General features: G+C 36.9%; 1 protein-coding gene across 2 annotated transcripts; it reads right to left on the bottom strand.

The window, feature by feature from the left end:
- Positions 1-614: 614 nt before the first annotated feature.
- Positions 615-16,464, bottom strand: mpv17 (mitochondrial inner membrane protein MPV17). Of its 2 annotated transcripts, none has more exons than XM_081602212.1 (8): positions 16,363-16,464; positions 15,694-15,770; positions 11,243-11,358; positions 8,939-9,031; positions 8,173-8,268; positions 2,869-2,901; positions 1,444-1,496; positions 615-1,279 (listed from the first exon to the last, which is right to left on the bottom strand). In XM_081602212.1, the coding sequence occupies exons 2-8, from the start codon at positions 15,764-15,766 to the stop codon at positions 1,210-1,212; spliced, it is 534 nt and encodes a 177-aa protein (XP_081458338.1). In that variant the 5' UTR covers positions 15,767-15,770; positions 16,363-16,464; the 3' UTR covers positions 615-1,209. The 2 variants fall into 2 exon arrangements, with proteins under 2 accessions (XP_081458338.1, XP_008395421.1); XM_008397199.3 differs by lacking the exon at positions 16,363-16,464 and adding an exon at positions 16,247-16,327.
- Positions 16,465-16,760: the final 296 nt, after the last annotated feature.

The raw sequence follows: 16,760 nt of genomic DNA, 5'->3' as shown, positions 1-16,760 counted from the left end.
GTTCACCGAGGGCAGACAGTCCACTGGCATTAACCAGCAAACTGTTAAGGTTTCAAACATTATGTAGGATTTTTATTTGTTAAAATGTGCACAGTAAATATTCACCGCGTATTAAAATGCCAACCTGGTTCATACCGACTACAGGGGGAAGTTTTAGGATGAAGAGACGACGATGGTTCACTTGAACTAAACGGATCAAAACCAACATGGTGAAAATATCGTTAAATCATCAATTCATTGTAATCAATCAATTGTTTTTGCTACAACCAGGTCTGGCTCTCCTCTTACCTGTAGATTCAATAAACCACTGAGGGTGAAAATATTTCAAAAAGCAACAAATTCTGCCCTGATCGACAGACATTCAAGTAGAGATGTGAAGAAAAGTCAACATTAATGAATCTGGATAAAAGTAGAAAGTCAGTTTCCACAAACGAGAAAAAGTGGTAAACGAACCATTAAAACCATAAACACCTGGAAGACTCGTCTAGGAAAGAGAGCCTCAAAAGCGTTTCCAGTGCAGTTTTGTGACATAAACAGAGTTCAGTTTCCTCACCGTAGCACTAGAACCTTTTAGCAAAAAGCATTTTTTATTCATTAATTTAGAAACTGGCGTGTTTCCATGAAGCAAATTTATTTTCAAAATGTCAAATTGTGCAATTATGTGGTCAATGGAAATGCAGGCGAGATTCTTCCAAATCTAAAGTTAAACGAAAACAAAGAGTAAACCATGATGGATAAGACTTTTAGAAAACAACATTTTGTTCCTGAGGGTTTTTAAAATGCTGGCAGGAGAAACCAGAACAAAGTACAACAATGAGTCAGGTGGAGAAGAGTCCAGTAAATCAAAAATACATTATGAGTGAAGCTCATCGAGGCGATGAGGAGAACATCCCCTTCATCAGCCAGCAGGTGTTAATGTACGTGTGGCTCCACTGCAGCTCTGCAGCCAAATCCCATTTCCATAAATAAACTTTCACAGACGTTTCTGCAAAAATGCAAGTTTGACTTTCAAGTGCGAATTTGTCACTCGGAGTAGACGAGCAATCCTCCCCGACCTTTTACATGTGATTCACAGTTTTACACTTTGGAAATATCAGAAGACTAAAGTAAGTTGTGCTCATTTTTCACACACACTCGCAGTCTACAGTACAAATGAGTGTAAAAATCATCATCAGCAGCAACAAGACAAGCTGGACTTGTGAGGTTTCTTCACATCTTGTTGGCCTTCCAGGTCAGGTAGGAGTTCCAGGCGACGGCGACGATCTGGACGACGGCCAGCCTGCAACGAGGAGCAAAAACCCACCATGTGGGAATGCACTTAAACTGGGGTTGGTAGATTTAAATTCACTCTAAAAATATCAACATTTGCAGAATAAACCTTTTTAAAAAAAGCTTAGTATCTTCCAATATGACTGGAAAGAAACAGAAGCATAAGAATCTCACCTGTGTTGCAGCGGAACGAAGTAGAAATTAGCAATCTGGACTGGAGGCCACAGCTAAAAAAATATTAAAACCAGACGAGAATTTATGTTTATAAAGAGTAACTGACCTCAAATGAACTTTCTGCTGATAAACAAAAGACCAGAGGTGGATAGAGAAATGTTACTCAAGTAAAAGTAGTGCTACTTCAACATGTTTTTAAGTAAAACGTAGCTAGAAATTCCTTGAGAGTAAAAAAGTATTTGGTAAAAGTAACAGAACAAAAAATGAATCATTTAATATTTAAAAATTAGACAATCAGATGGACCAAAATATACAGTTAAGTTTAAATTTTGGTATTCTAAGAATAAAATTGACAATAATACATCTAAGTAGAAAAAATAACAAAATCAGGTGAAATAAAACGTTTCCAAATTCTTTCAATAAAAAACTAACAATCTGCAGGTGTTTAAAACATGTTTGTTTTTCATTCAGTGGGTAGAAAATCCAGGAATTTTACTCTAGTAAGAGTAGAAATACTTCATAGTAAAATTACTTAAGTAAAAGTAAGTAGTACAGCATAGTAAAAATACTTTTAAAAGTACATTTTTAAGAAAAGTTACTAAAGCGTAACTGAGTAAATGTTACTACTTACCACCCAACCCACAGGATCTTGAAGGTTCCATCTTTATTTAGACTATTATATTTATTTATATATATGGGTGCATTTTGACATTTCCATATAAATTTGCTGAAAACTGCATGATGCAACTTTTATAATTTGTTTTGACATATTTATTAAAACTGTCATCATGTTGTCACTGCATAATATGAAACGGATAATCTGTGAAAAAGTTCAAGCTCCTACGATATCAATCTGCAAAAATGCATCACTTTCAGTCAAAAACAATCAATCAGAGCCAGGCGGAGGGTCTTAGCGCTGTCATTTAAGATTGTGTATTAGCTGTTAAATGTGCAAACGGCGGAGAAACAACTTACCATTATGACTACGCTAACTAGCTTTAGCAGGCTGGCAGAATCTGCTGCATAGCAGAAATAAAGGTATGAGAATCATACACAACCTGATTGACAGCACTAAGACCCTCCTTGTGGCTCTGATTGGTTGTTTGACATATTTTCTTTCTTCTGTAGTTAGCACTGGAAGAAGGCAGAGGAGCTATATTTTTACATATTATCTAATGTCACAACAAATATGTTAAAATCATATTTCTTAAAATATAATTTAATTGTGCAATGCTTGGCCTAAAACCATCTCAGTGCTGCCCTCCTCAGGTTGAACGGTGCTACTGCAGTTGATTTTTTTTCTAATGTTTACAACTCTACAGCTTCGTTAGAGTCTAAATCAAAGTCCTACGTTTGGGTATAAAAAATTATCTCACAACCATGACAGAAAAACCAAAACCAGTTCATTCAACATCAGAAACTTACATAGTAATTAGAGATCAGGGCATCTGTGTAGTCCTGTGAGAAAATAAAAATATATATTATTGTATAGAGAAAAACAAGTAAGGCATAGCACTTCAAAATAAAAATCCACTAAACTACGCAAACATGTGTGTGTATAGATATTGGCATATAAAAGCAAAGACATTAAATACATACAGGCACTTAAAAAATTTATGAAATAAAGAGGATTTCTTCAGAATTGGAAGAAATAGAATATTTTTTTATATACAGGTTTGTATTTGTCTCTGAAACTGAATTTAAAAATGGCTCAAAATGAACTAAATAAATGTAGAGATCATATTTTCTTTACTCTTTTCGTGACACTGATGTGACCTGAATGTTTTTTTTTTGTCTTATCATAACTATTTCATCTGTATGCGATGTATCATATGAGTTAATGTCATAAAATGAATAAATAAATAAAAATTCAGATGTTAAAATCAAAACAAACAAAGATTTTAGCTCTTAACATTTAAAACCAAACCAGATAAAATCTTCAGCTTCACAAACAGAATCTGCATAAAAACTTTGCTCCCATTTCCTGTTGTAGAAATAATTGATGCTCGGACAGAAACCGCTTGCATCTCTGCATGTTCCTCGACTTAAGGTTCTGTTTCAGCATGAATGTTTAATTTCACTTTCAGTGCCACAGCCCAACAATCGGTGCAGACAACGATTAAGTTCATTCATGAAACATGAAGTCCTCACAGCCGCTGAGGAACAAGCTGCTCACATCCTCGTCATGAAGGTCGGAGAAAAGAAGCAAACTGGACGAAAACGTTTGGCTGCGCTGGGAAGGACTCGGTGAAACGGTTATTAAAACTCAGGCTCAAAAGTTTTTTCCGTTTTAATTTGAATTCCTGTCCCTTCACATAAATTAGTGTTCCACCTGCGGAAGAAGGAGGGATTGAAGACGGAAGAAACAGAAATAAACATTTTTTATTTCTAAATCGTAAAATTTCGCCAAACCGGAGTTTAAATACAGATATTCAATATTTCTGGAAGAAAGATGAGGACCGGAATGAAGAACCAGAAAACCCAGAGAATGGGAAAATGAGGATGGAGGGATGAAGAAAGGACGAATGGGAGGAAAGAAAGACGATCAGAATCAACAAAAATACAGGAAAAAGAAATAAAGTAACCAAAACAGACACATTTTATAATATGTATTGCATTAAATACACAGTAATGATCGACTCTTGCTTGAAATATAATTAATTTGGGGTTTAATCATCCAGTTCCCTCTGCATCAGCAGGGATGATTCACCTCATCATGATGTTAGTAACTGAAATATTTGGGCCATTAATCAGAAAGAGGTTAATCCAGAACCTGGACTATGATCAAAACCACAAATATAAGGTAAAATATGGTTATTACTGCCTCACCCTGACTGTGACCTTTTGACCCCACAGCACATACTAATAAAGACCATTTGGTAGCGCAGACAAAACATTACAGAAGTAAAGTTTCATGTCATTCTACCTAAAGGTCACCTGAATGTGTCTCGGCGTATAAAAACAACAAGCCAATGTTCCTGGTCTGTTTCTTTTTCTTTTTTTCAGGCTGAAACACTTTTCTAATTATGGACAAACAAGCTACTTCACCACCTGAGGTTAAAACACGTCACAATCTTCAGACAACAGAACAAAAGGAGACATTTTCGACCCACTTTAAAGGAGCTTGATGCATTCAGACCAGTCTGTGTTTGTGCACCAGACAAAAACTCAATTTATATTCTGAAGGAGTTCAGCAGAAAAACGTGTTGAAACTTTAAAATGACGACGTCATGAAGCTTTGTCCTGTTATGACCCTTTTTTAAAGATGTAATTTGGTGAAATGTTTGTTCAAATGGAAGATAAGTCTTCCATTTGAACAAATATTCAAATGAAAAATTAATTTGAATTTTGTTTAAAAAATTATTTTACACAAAAGTTGTGTAAAAGTGACCATCAATTTGTGTTTTTCATAATTTTTTGTAAAAAAAATTTTTTTTGCACAAAATTTTAATATATTTTCCATTGACATTATTTTTCAAAGGGGCTGCACGGTGGCACAGTTGGTAGAGCTGTTGCCTTGCAGCAAGAAGGTTCTGGGTTCGATTCCCGGCCCGGTCTTTCTGCATGGAGTCTCCATGCAGAAAACCCACCTGTGCATGGTGGGTTTTCTCCAGGTACTCCGGTTTCCTCCCACAGTCCAAAAACATGACTGTTAGGTTAATTAGTCTCTCCAAATTGCCCCTAGGTGTGAGGGTGTGTGTCCTGTGTGTCTCTGTGTTGCCCTGCGACAGACTGGTGACCTGTCCAGGTGACCCCGCCTCTCGCCCGGAACGTTAGTTGGAGAGGCACCTGACCCCACTGAGGGACAAGGGTGTAAAGAAGATGGATGGATGGATGATTATTCAAATGGAACTTGATGTTTTACTCCTACCCTCTAGGGGGAGCTAAAGGAAAGTTATTAGCACAAAAGTAGAGGACTCATGACTCAATTTTTTTTAAACCATCAAGGTTTTACTTTCAGTTTAAAATGTTTTATCTAAACATGTCAGTTTTACAAAATACACTAATTTTGATACTGCCAAAAAAACCTAAAAACTATTTTCAAAATTGTTCCTATTAAGCGAATTTATTTTCGTGATTCCAATTTCATCTTCTTGTCATGAACAGCTAGTGACAGACTGATGCATCCTAGGCGCACAGAGGAGCGTTCTAGCAGATCCTTTCTCCTCCATTTGCATTTCTCCTTCGCCTGAATTATCCCACTGTGGGAAAATAAAATACATTTCTATTCCAACCGTAGCGTCTGAGATGGCGCTTCTGGAGCATTGCAGGGTGAATTTGCTGAACATGAAGTCCTGGGAAGACTGGCAGCTGTCTCAACCGTTTTCCATTTCTGACTGATTTGTCCCATTGTAGATTGATGGGCTTCAAATTGTTTGGAAATGATGATTGATGGGCAGAACGGTTTGTTTTCCTGAGGTTGGGATGCTGAAGCTGATGGCAGTGTGTCCTCAGCTGACTCCTGTTTTTTTAGAGGTGGCCACTGAACCAGCCGCATTAACCAACTAATCAAATCGCATGATAAATTAAAATGAATTTCCATTCTGGTGATTAATTTTAAATAGAAATTCTGATTAAAGATCAAAATCTTTTTTATTAATGGTTTCAGTTGTGTGGTTTTTATTCCCATTTTAAATTTGACTTGTGTTTTATTTTTGGATGTTTGCTAAAACTTTCAGCTCTGGCGTTAATTGTTTTTTTTTTAAAAGTTAAAGTTTATTCATCTTTGAGTGAGTGAAGTTGCATTTTTTGTGTCAATATATTACATGAAAATGGTCTCGAAACAACATTATTATTTAGTACTGATGCTAGATAAAAGATAAGAAAAAAAATTACACCAAAAATGTGCGTCTTTCAGAAGAAAAGTGTCAATAAATAACAGGTTTTGATGATTTAATTAAATTTCTTTATAATCTTCTTGCATTTACACTTAAATTGTGACCTAAGATTCACACTTTGCACTTTTTTATTTTTTCATTTGGGATTCAACTGCTTCTAAAAACAGCTGAAGTGCTTAAATAAAAAAGACAAAGCAGCTTTTTGGGAACTAAATTAATGTTTTGTGTTGCCTGGAGTCAATCTTCGGGCACTGCGCCGTTACCTAGCAACCCCAGCCAAGCCCAGCCCGTTACCTAGCAACCCAAGTGGAGCTCTAGCAGGGTTTTACCGCTGTAATCGCTGTACAACGTTTGCTGGAGAAGATGAATGTTTTGTTGTTGGCTTGTTGGTTGTGCAGGAGGCTCCACTTATGCTTTTCAAAGATGCACGGTTGTGTAATTGCAGCCATTTTCATGTGTAAGGTAAAACGCTGAGTTAGTGGGCGTGGCCAGCAGCAGCTTATTTGGATTTAAAGTGACAAAACGCCCTAAAACCCCTCAGAAAAGGAACATAAATCTCATTTTGTGCAAAAAAAAAAAAAAAAAACTTCATAGGAATATCCTGAGCTGTTCAAGGAAGCATAATAAAATCTTGATGATCAATATGCATTCAATAATTGGCTCAAAAACATAAAAAGTATCCAGAAAGTTTTGATTCTGTGAGCAGCCGTTTAGTCGCCCGCTGCATCAGTTTTCCTCTCACGCGTCGCCAGGCGGCGTCGTAATAATGAGCTCATTTGTCATTTATTTTGTGTCCTTTCTGACATTTACCAGGTTGGCCTTCCAGGTCCAAGCCTCTCCTTTGGTAAATAATTGATGGTGATCAGCGGCACACTGGGTAAGCAAAGCGCTGATGGACGTTTGAGCAGCTGGCACAACACGACGGTTTGCACTGACCTGGCATACAAACATACACACGCGTGCGCACACACACACACACACACGCTATGAGTCACCCTGGCTGGTCCGACAATCCCCCCTCCTCCTCCTCCTGCCTCTTCCTCTCTCCCAGGAAATAGTTTCCAACATTAATGAAGGTGTTTGAGGTCTTCAACTGTTTCCCCAAGGAAAAAAAAAAATCAAACTTCCTCCTTTTGTGTCAATATTTGTAACAGGTTTTTGGTCAGTTTGTATCGACCTGCAGAGTAATTTTAATCCCTAAGGGTCACTTTTGTAATGTACATCACCGAGAGGTTAAGATAAAAACATCACACTCGTCATATGTTGAACAAAAAGTTTTACAAAACTGAAAGGTTTTTCTTTTTATGAAAATAGAACAAAAAAAGTGGTTCAAATATTTGGCAAGCAGATGAATAAAAAACTTCTGCTGTAAAGACAGGATTAAAACTTCACATTATGTAACTCTGGCTTAGTTTCTTTTTAACATATTTTACGCAATTAATTATTAACTGCAAGGGAACAAAATTACATTTGATTGCAAGTATATTAAATAAATACACACATGCCTTGCCATAAGCACATTATGATATGACCAATGGGATTGCCGTATTTCACTGCTGTCACAGTATCACAGAAAACCCCAAATCACTCGACATATTGGTGATTAAAACAAGTAAATTCGTCTCCATCGTCCTGCCTGAAGGCCTCCTGCATTTGTTTGGTGTTAAGTGCTTTAGAAAGTAGATCAATTCACTCATTTTCTCCTGTATGATTTAATTAAAACCAATAATGTGTTCACCCTTTTCTGAATGAGGTGGACGACTAATATGTAGCTTATTTGGCTGCTAGTAGCTTTAAGTGCTTTATCTCTAATAGATCAGGCTGACAGTATTCAAGTATTTTTCTTGAGCTTAAATTTATTTGATAATAGTTCACATCTGTATTTGCTCACCCTCTTAAGTTTGGTAATGTTCTCCTCCACTGTTAGTCCGTTCAGGGCTCCGGAAATACAGAGGAAAGTTCCCAGGAAGCACGGAGCAAAACACAACTGAGAACACAAACATATACAAAAAAAGCAGAAGAAAGGAATCAGTGGTGCTTCTGCTAACGCTAAAGATAACGCTAAAGATAACGCTAACGCTAAAGATAACGCTAACGCTAAAGATAACGCTAATGCTAAAGATAACGTTAACGCTAAAGATAACGCTAACGCTAAAGATAACGCTAAAGATAACGCTAACGCACTAATCACAAACATTAGCTCTGGCATAATTTACATGTTCTATTGTATTTCTGTTTATATCTACTGTCTATATTTTACTTTGTTATTTTATGTTCCTTGTGTGAAATAAAGTTATTGAAAAAAAGGAAAAAAAACATCAGGAGAGGAAATGGAACTGCTGCGTAAACAGTACATCCACTTCAAAATAAGAGCCTGAATATAAACAGCAAACAACATGGAAGAAATTTTACACCTAAAACTTCAATATAGATGTCAAACTTTTTTCAAAACAGAAAAGTAAATTGGCACTTTAGAATTTATCTAAAACGGTTTATGCCAAGCAAAAACATTAGCTCTGCTAATAGAACATTAGCAAGTTAACAGCTGTTTTCTTGGGTACTGAAGTGACTTTTGACTATAACAGTAATTACAGACAGAATAAACTTAATAGGCTGCACATAATTTACAGTCGATGCTAACCACCGTTTTCTCTCACCTGGTCAACAAGCATTTTCTTCATGGCGTCAGATTTAGAGCCTCCAACCACGATCCTGTCCAAAACTTTGTACCAGCTGCCGATTACCGGACCCTTTAACGTGGAAACAAATTATCCTCAAACTTAAATGCAGATGTACAAAAAAAAAAAAAACATCTTTTATATGGCGGTGAAATTATTTCACAGATTTGAAAAATTCTAACACATTTTGTGGCATTTCTTGCAATTCCTGTAAAACAAATATATAGTCAGTTCTGTGAAAAAAAGCTTTTATCAAATTAGTCGTTAATTTGAATAAATTCTAAAAACAGACAAAAGATAAAAGAGTTAAAGTAAACTTCTGTTTGAAAATAAAGACAGAATTTTAAAAAAAGAGGAAAAACACCAACCAACTCCTTCATTTCATGAAAGATAAATATATTTGTTTTATTACTGCCAGACATATTTAACAAAGCAATCACTTAAATAGAACTTCTCTTACAATGTTTTGTCCTCAGTTTGTTGCTCAACAACAAAATGAAGAGGCCTAGTCAAAGTCTGAACTGAAATTTGATTGACAAACAAGCTGTGGATGCTACAAAACTCTACAATATGACTCAATTTAAACAACTCTGAAAACAAGAGGCTAAACATTTCTCTACTGATCTGAAAGATTAACAATTGCAATAAGTTGTTTGTTTACTTTTCCATAAATATTTCCACTGATTTGCACAGATCTTAATCAAAAGGCTCAATTTTTAACAAATCTTCAATGTTACTGCAGCAAATTATGAATTTGTTTTAAACCCTAGAGCAGTGGTTCTTAACCTGGGTTCGATCGAACCCCAGGGGTTCGGCGGAGCCTCTGCCACGGAGGTAAAGACACAGTTGTGTAAAGTCGTGATGACGCCCCGCTTTGCCGTCACTTGCTGCAGAGGATCACGTTACATTGCTTAGCCAATCAGAGGATCACATTACATTGCTTAGCCAATCAGAGGATCACGTTACATTGCTTAGCCAATCAGAGGATCACGTTACATTGCTGAGCCAATCAGAGGATCACGTTACATTGCTGAGCCAATCAGAGGATCACGTTACATTGCTGAGCCAATCAGAGGATCACATTACATTGCTGAGCCAATCAGAGGATCACGTTACATTGCTGAGCCAATCAGAGGATCACATTACATTGCTGAGCCAATCAGAGGATCACGTTACATTGCTTAGCCAATCAGAGGATCACGTTACATTGCTTAGCCAATCAGAGGATCACGTTACATTGCTTAGCCAATCAGAGGATCACGTTACATTGCTTAGCCAATCAGAGGATCACGTTACATTGCTTAGCCAATCAGAGCTGTGGAGGAGCCCTTATTGAAGGAGCTCCACTCTCAGCATGGATTTGAACTTGTGTATTTTATTTACTTCAGCAAAACTCAGTTTTTACCAAATTCTGTAGCTTTCGGTGTACTTCTAAATCTGCTCCTTAGTCGCATCTTTTCAGGGTTGCTACTGCCTCTAGTGGCGTGGGGTGGTAACACAACTAATATAATTACATTACTAAATCAGAATACCGCAAAGTCTTTATTATAAATTTTTCATTCTCTTAAGAATATAGAGCTAATTAAATGATCTAAACAAAACCTTAAAGTGGTTCCAGTTTCTCTCAATGGCCAACCTGTTGAAACTGTGGCAAATTTTAAATACTTTGGGTCGTTCCTGGACAGTCAGCTCAACTTTGCTGAAAACACTGACTATATTTTGAAGAACTGTTCTCAGAGACTCTACCTTTTAGGAAGAGTTAGTGACCATGGAGTGACCCGACTCTAGTTGGGTCACCTCGATATCTTGAATTTGGGGGCGGGGGGAATCATATTTTATTTATCACTACAGAAGGGTTCAGTGAATGCGCATATGAAACTGGTGGGTTCGGTTCCTCAAAAAAGGTTAAGAACCACTGAACTAGAGTTATAGATGGTGTAATTTTAGACCTAACAAAGGAAAAATACAAACTGAAAAATATCTCTAAACCTCATCACATTTGAATCTCAGCATTTTCAGCATATATTTTTAGATCAAGAGTTCAATCAAATCTGGATTTAAGACGATTAACTGCAGCACAAATAAAAGCTTTCGTCACAAAGACGCAAGAATCAAACGTGAAGCTTTTAAAGGTGGTAAACCGTACAGCTGTCACCGGGCTTTACGGATGAACTATTAGCGTCCGACAGAGACGAAAAGACCGTTGTTGAATGTAAACGTTAGTAAAAGAGTCCCATCAAACGATCAGAAATGACACAATAGATAAATAAGAACCACTTTTACCACAAAGAAGAATCCTATACTCATCATCCGGGCTGTTCGTCCCACATTGTGATGAGCTAATCCTCTCCTCTCAATCAGCTGTTGGGAGATGACATCACCCACACCCACTAGAGACCCTGAAGGACAAAAAAGCTGTCAGGACACGCTGCATGGTGTTACATGAATGTGATCCCGCAGATTCGTTTTGTAGCTGCAGAGACTTTTTCAGTACGAAGTCTTTGTTGAACAGGAGCAGGATGAACGCAGCTCATTTATTTTTGTTGAATCGTGGCAGAATGCAGGCGGTGATGCTCAGTATTTAGCTCTAAAACGGCAGAAAGCTATCGCAGGAAGAATGCATTTCCAAATCTGTCTGGTTCTTAATGTTCTGCCATTTACAAAATGTGTTTTAAATGTTGTCTCGGCTGCCTGAATATTAACAAAGTTGCCCAAAGAAAGCAGCAGTGGAACATGTTTGGGACTCCAGGTTATCAAGTCAAATTTAAGATGTGATTAATTGCTTATTGCGAAATGCTTTGGCACGCACACCTCCAAATTGTACATAAAGGCTGATTGCTGAGACTAAAAGAAAGTTGTGATTTTTAGGTTGCACTTCAAAACCAAAATTAATTCAAAGAGATTTAAGCAATCAGTCACCTAAACTACTGTACAAATGATTAAATAAAGCTTATGGTGTTTCCTCCTCAACAGCATGGCTGAAACTGATTTAGTGTAAAATATGAGAAGAAACCTCTCATATTTTACGCTAATTTAGATTTTCTCATGTTGATATTTAAAGAAAGGATGGACGAAACCTTCACACCTGGATCAGAGAATCAAACAACGCCTGACCTTCCTGTTATCACGTGACTGCTCTACTTCCTGGGACATATTTATTCCAGATGTTTCCTCAATTCTCCACCATGCTGCTGAGCTGGAACATTACAGATAAAACCCTGTGTGAATTAATATTTAATCACAAAGTTACAGGAAAAACAAGCTAGAGAACGCTGAATGGAATAATATGACTGAAGCTGTAATGTAGTGAAAATATGCTTATCGTTTAATGATTTATCCAGTTTGACTCATTACTAACAACAAATGTCCTTTATTTGTTTACAACACAGAGCCAATGAAATAAAATACACATCAAAATTAAATAAAAGTGTCAAATGTATCAAGGCATTAATTAAAAACCCAAAATATTAAATGAAATGTTGCATTTCTATTCATTTTACACGAATTTAAAATAATTATTTCTTAGTGGGATTTTGTTTCACAACTGATTAAATATTTTTATTTTAAAGAGTAGATTTTTCAAAGTGTTTTATTGTTGCTGCAATTTAAGATGGACTTACTTTAAAGATTTTGAACACCAATACATTCTAAGAGATGCTGCTTGCATGAAATAAAGTAGATCAAATTTAATTAAAGTACAATAAATATTTGAATTTAGTAGGTATCAAATTTCTTTATTAAAAAATAAGGCTGCTTAAAAAATATATTTTTTTATTTGTTGGGTTGCACAACCAGTGAACAATGTAGTCGAATAAACATGGCTGGAGAAAAGAAAAGGTAACAAATCCAGTTTCACTTTAAATCTGTTTTATATATATATATATATATATATATATATATCCATCCATCCATTTTCTTCCTCTTATCCGGGGTCGGGTCGCAGGGCCAGCAGCTTCAGAAGGGAGGCCCAGACTTCCCTCCCCAGCCACTTCTTCCAGCTCCTCCAGGAACCCCAAGGCGTTCCCAGGCCAGCAGAGAGACATCGTCCCTCCAGCGTGTCCTGGGTCTTCCCCGAGGCCTCCTCCCGGTGGGACATGAACACCTCACCAGGGAGGCGTCCAGGAGGCATCCTGACCAGATGCCCGAGCCTCAACTGGCTCCTCTCGACGTGGAGGAGCAGCGGCTCTACTCTGAGTCCCTCCCGGATGAGCGAGCTTCTCTCTCTAAGGGAGAGCCCAGCCACCCTGCGGAGGAAACCCATTTTGGCCGCTTGTACCCGTGATCTCGTTCTTTCGGTCATGACCCAAAGCTCATGACCATAGATGAGGGTGGGAACGTAGATCGACCGGTAAATTGAGAGCTTCGCTTTTTGGCTCAGCTCTCTCTTCACCACGACGGACCGGTACAGCGCCCGCTTCACGGCAGACGCTGCCCCAATCCGCCTGTCGATCTCCCGCTCCCTTCTTCCCTCATTCGTGAACAAGATCCCCAGATACTTAAACTCCTCCACTTGAGGCAGGACGACCCCCCTGACCCGGAGAAGGCACTCTACCCTTTTCCGGCTCAAGACCATGGCCTCGGATTTGGAGGCACTGAGCCTCATCCCGGCCGCTTCACACTCGGCTGCGAACCGCTCCAGTGAGAGCTGCAGATCACGTTCCGATGAAGCCAACAGGACCACATCATCCGCAAAAAGCAGAGATGCGATCCTAAGGCCACGAAAACGGATCCCCTCAACACCTCGGCTGCGCCTAGAAATTCTGTCCATAAAAGTAATGAACAGAATCGGTGACAAAGGGCAGCCTTGGCGGAGTCCAACTCTCACCGGAAACGAGCCCGACTTACTGCCGGCAATGCGGACCAGACAATATATTTATATATATATAAATGAAAAATTATATGTTCTGCCGTTGAATTGAAAATGTATTTATAACAGTAGTAAAATCCTAAAGACGGCAGCATGAGAGCAGCTGCTGCAGTCGATGCACTAGAGATGAATCTAATAGCAGCTGAAAAAAGGTAACCTTTACTTTTTCCTCATAGAGGAGCTAATAAAACGGTTTAAATGTGGTCAGATCAAATGTCAACGCTCGACTCACACTGTCAAAAAACAAAACACAAAAAATTATTTATTCTTTAATGTTAAACTGCGAAACCATAGCTAGTTCTTCATTTTACTTTTATAGTACATATCAGTTTTCTTGGAAATATATTCAGACTCCATCAGCTTTTTTATATATATATATATATTTTGCTGCAAAATCTGATGTATTTTGTTTTTTGTTCATTAAAAATGCACACTATAGTTTTGAGGATTTTAATTTAAAAACAATGAATTGTTTTCTTTCCACTCCCAAAATATGCACCAACAATACAAAGATCTAAAGGGCAGTGGCAAGAGCAAGTGAGGTGGATTAGCAGAGCTAGCTAACAACTGATTATGTCATCCAGGACATTTTAATGTGAAACATTGTCTCTCTCAGGAGTGCTACAGCAAATGTCTTCAGTCAGAGGCTACTACAAATTTGTTGCAAGGCTGACTGCTACTGGAGATTATACATTATAACCATTAAACTGTTATTTTAAGATACTTTTATTTTACCTCTGGGATAAATAACGTTTTTTTAATTATTATTATTGAATTTCTTACATCTAATAAAATACTATTTACATTTATTAAAGTATGAGGTGACAAAATGTGCAGCATGTCACCTTGCAGGGCCCCAATAACATGCAAATATGTTTTCATTTAACAAACCTTTACAGAAAATAATGTACTTTATGTCCTACAAGAGAAAACTGCACCAGCCAGATTTTATTTATTTACAACCACATACATACTGAATTTCTGAATGAAATTGTCTTGAAGACAACGACTCTTTAATTTGAATTAAGGCAACATTTTTTCACTTTTTGGAAGAAAAGTTTGACGTTTTCTCGATGGATGCAACCTGACAAGTATCTGCTGCCATCTAGTGGCGATAGACGCGAACTACTTTGCAATTTAGTTCAATCGTTACAAAAAAAGGTCAAAACTGGAAATTGATGCAATAAGTACATGTATTTGAAATTATTTAAATGCTAAAATAATATTTTAAAACATGTTTTAATATTTTATATAAAAAGCAGCAATAATTAGACATCTATTTTTGTTATTCTTTATTTTATTTAATTAATGTTTAATTTATTTCCATCAAGGCGAGTTGGATCCAACAGAAAATATAGTTGCTGGGCAGGTTAACCAATCAATAACGCCAATTTTAAATACTTTTATGATGACTGTGGGATAGGAAAACATGACATCATTCAATAAATAGTAGAATTTAAAAAACACACTGAATTAAAATGTTTATTTTTATTCATTTCAATTATAATATGTAATAAGGAAATTATGTACATATTTAATATGATTTGGAAACTTTTTTATATTTAACAAATTAGCAATTGACTGGGGCACTGTTGGTCTTCCATACTTTCGCAAAAAATATTGATTCATTAATGTAGCTTGTTAAAGAACAAAGGGCAAAAGGTTTTCCTGTTGATTCTAAAACTGAAGTGAACTGTACACTGGAGCAAAGGTTTGGTGAAAAACTGACCTGCCGTCCAACATTTTTAACCTCATTTCAAGCAAAAAAACAAGTTTATTTGTACATAAATGGCCATTACTCCTTTTATACAGTTCTTACAGTATTTCCATGATTCCAATGAAAGCAGAGGTGAGAAATATTACTTACCAGCTGTGACTATCTGGACTGACCAGGGGTATTTGGTCATCAAGGTCTGATAGGACCTCCACAGATTAGCCATCCTCCTTAAAAATAAAGGAAATGTTGATAAAAACAAAAACAGCCAAATCTGAAGCAGCGTGGCCCAAATTAAGTAAACCTGCAAATAAGCATCCTTATGTCCACAATTAGAACAAAAATTGTAACGACGCTGTTCCAGGATATATCATTAAACTCATATTTAGTTATGCCAACCATGAAGCAATGATGCTTTGAATACATTACATTAATTTAAGATTAACCTGTACGTTTTTCCTAAATTACATACATCAACTCAACTGGATCCCAAATTAGCACATTTATAGATTTTGTCAATGCCGAATTAAAGCCTATACTCACATTAACACAACTAACCAACGATTTACTGTTTAGCTACATTTCAATTTCAGACTTTTCAAATGAAGTGTAGAAGCTCATTCTTTTTGAACGGAGTTTGGCCAAACAAGGATTCGGAAGTTTGAAAGTCTGCTTTTTAGTGGTTTTAAATTACAGAAAAAAACACCTTAAACATCGAAGTATATCTTCTAGAATAACAGCTCAGTTTAACCGCTAAGCATGTCGCAATAAAGTGCATTAATTTACGGGGAAAAAGCAGTGAATGCAAAATGTGCTACTTGCCTGTTGGTGAGCCCGGCTGAACGCGGAGAAGAGTTAACGATGCCTTCACGTGCTCACATCAGCTCGGACTTTTAAGCTACATAAAAAACACCTTTTATGCAACTCATTAAATTAAAAGAAAAAAATATATATATATAAAGTATGGCCGTAACTTCAAATATATTTTATATATATATATATATATATAAGTACCTGAATGTACTCCGGTATATTTACTCAGCATTTGGTCAAATCAAGCCCCAATCATTCTAATTTCCTACGGTATTTAAAGGTATCATCAAAAGTACGCAAGTTCCGCTGTAAACAGTGAAATATAACCTGTGCTGCCCTCTTGTGGACAGCCGCGGTATACACCAAAACAAAAGTTTAACAACGACAAGTTTCTCATTTTTAAGTAT

The sequence above is a fragment of the Poecilia reticulata genome, chromosome 21, assembly GCF_904066995.2.
Source record: "Poecilia reticulata chromosome 21, P_reticulata-male-v2, whole genome shotgun sequence".
Classification (NCBI taxonomy): Eukaryota; Metazoa; Chordata; class Actinopteri; order Cyprinodontiformes; family Poeciliidae; genus Poecilia; species Poecilia reticulata.
The sequence above is the reverse complement of the archived record's forward strand: the minus strand, read 5'-3'. Positions and strand labels throughout refer to the sequence as shown.

What these genes read in the sequence shown, in the direction of transcription:
- mpv17 (XM_081602212.1), bottom strand. Translation starts at nt 15,766, where the DNA reads ATGGCTAATCTGTGGAGGTCCTATCAGACCTTGATGACCAAATACCCC. An exon ending in ACATTACCAAACTTAAGAGG is followed by an intron (nt 2,902 to 8,172) that starts GTGAGCAAATAC and finishes ATTTTCTCACAG; the next exon opens with GACTACACAGATGCCCTGAT. An exon ending in CCCTGATCTCTAATTACTAT is followed by an intron (nt 1,497 to 2,868) that starts GTAAGTTTCTGA and finishes ATATTTTTTTAG; the next exon opens with CTGTGGCCTCCAGTCCAGAT.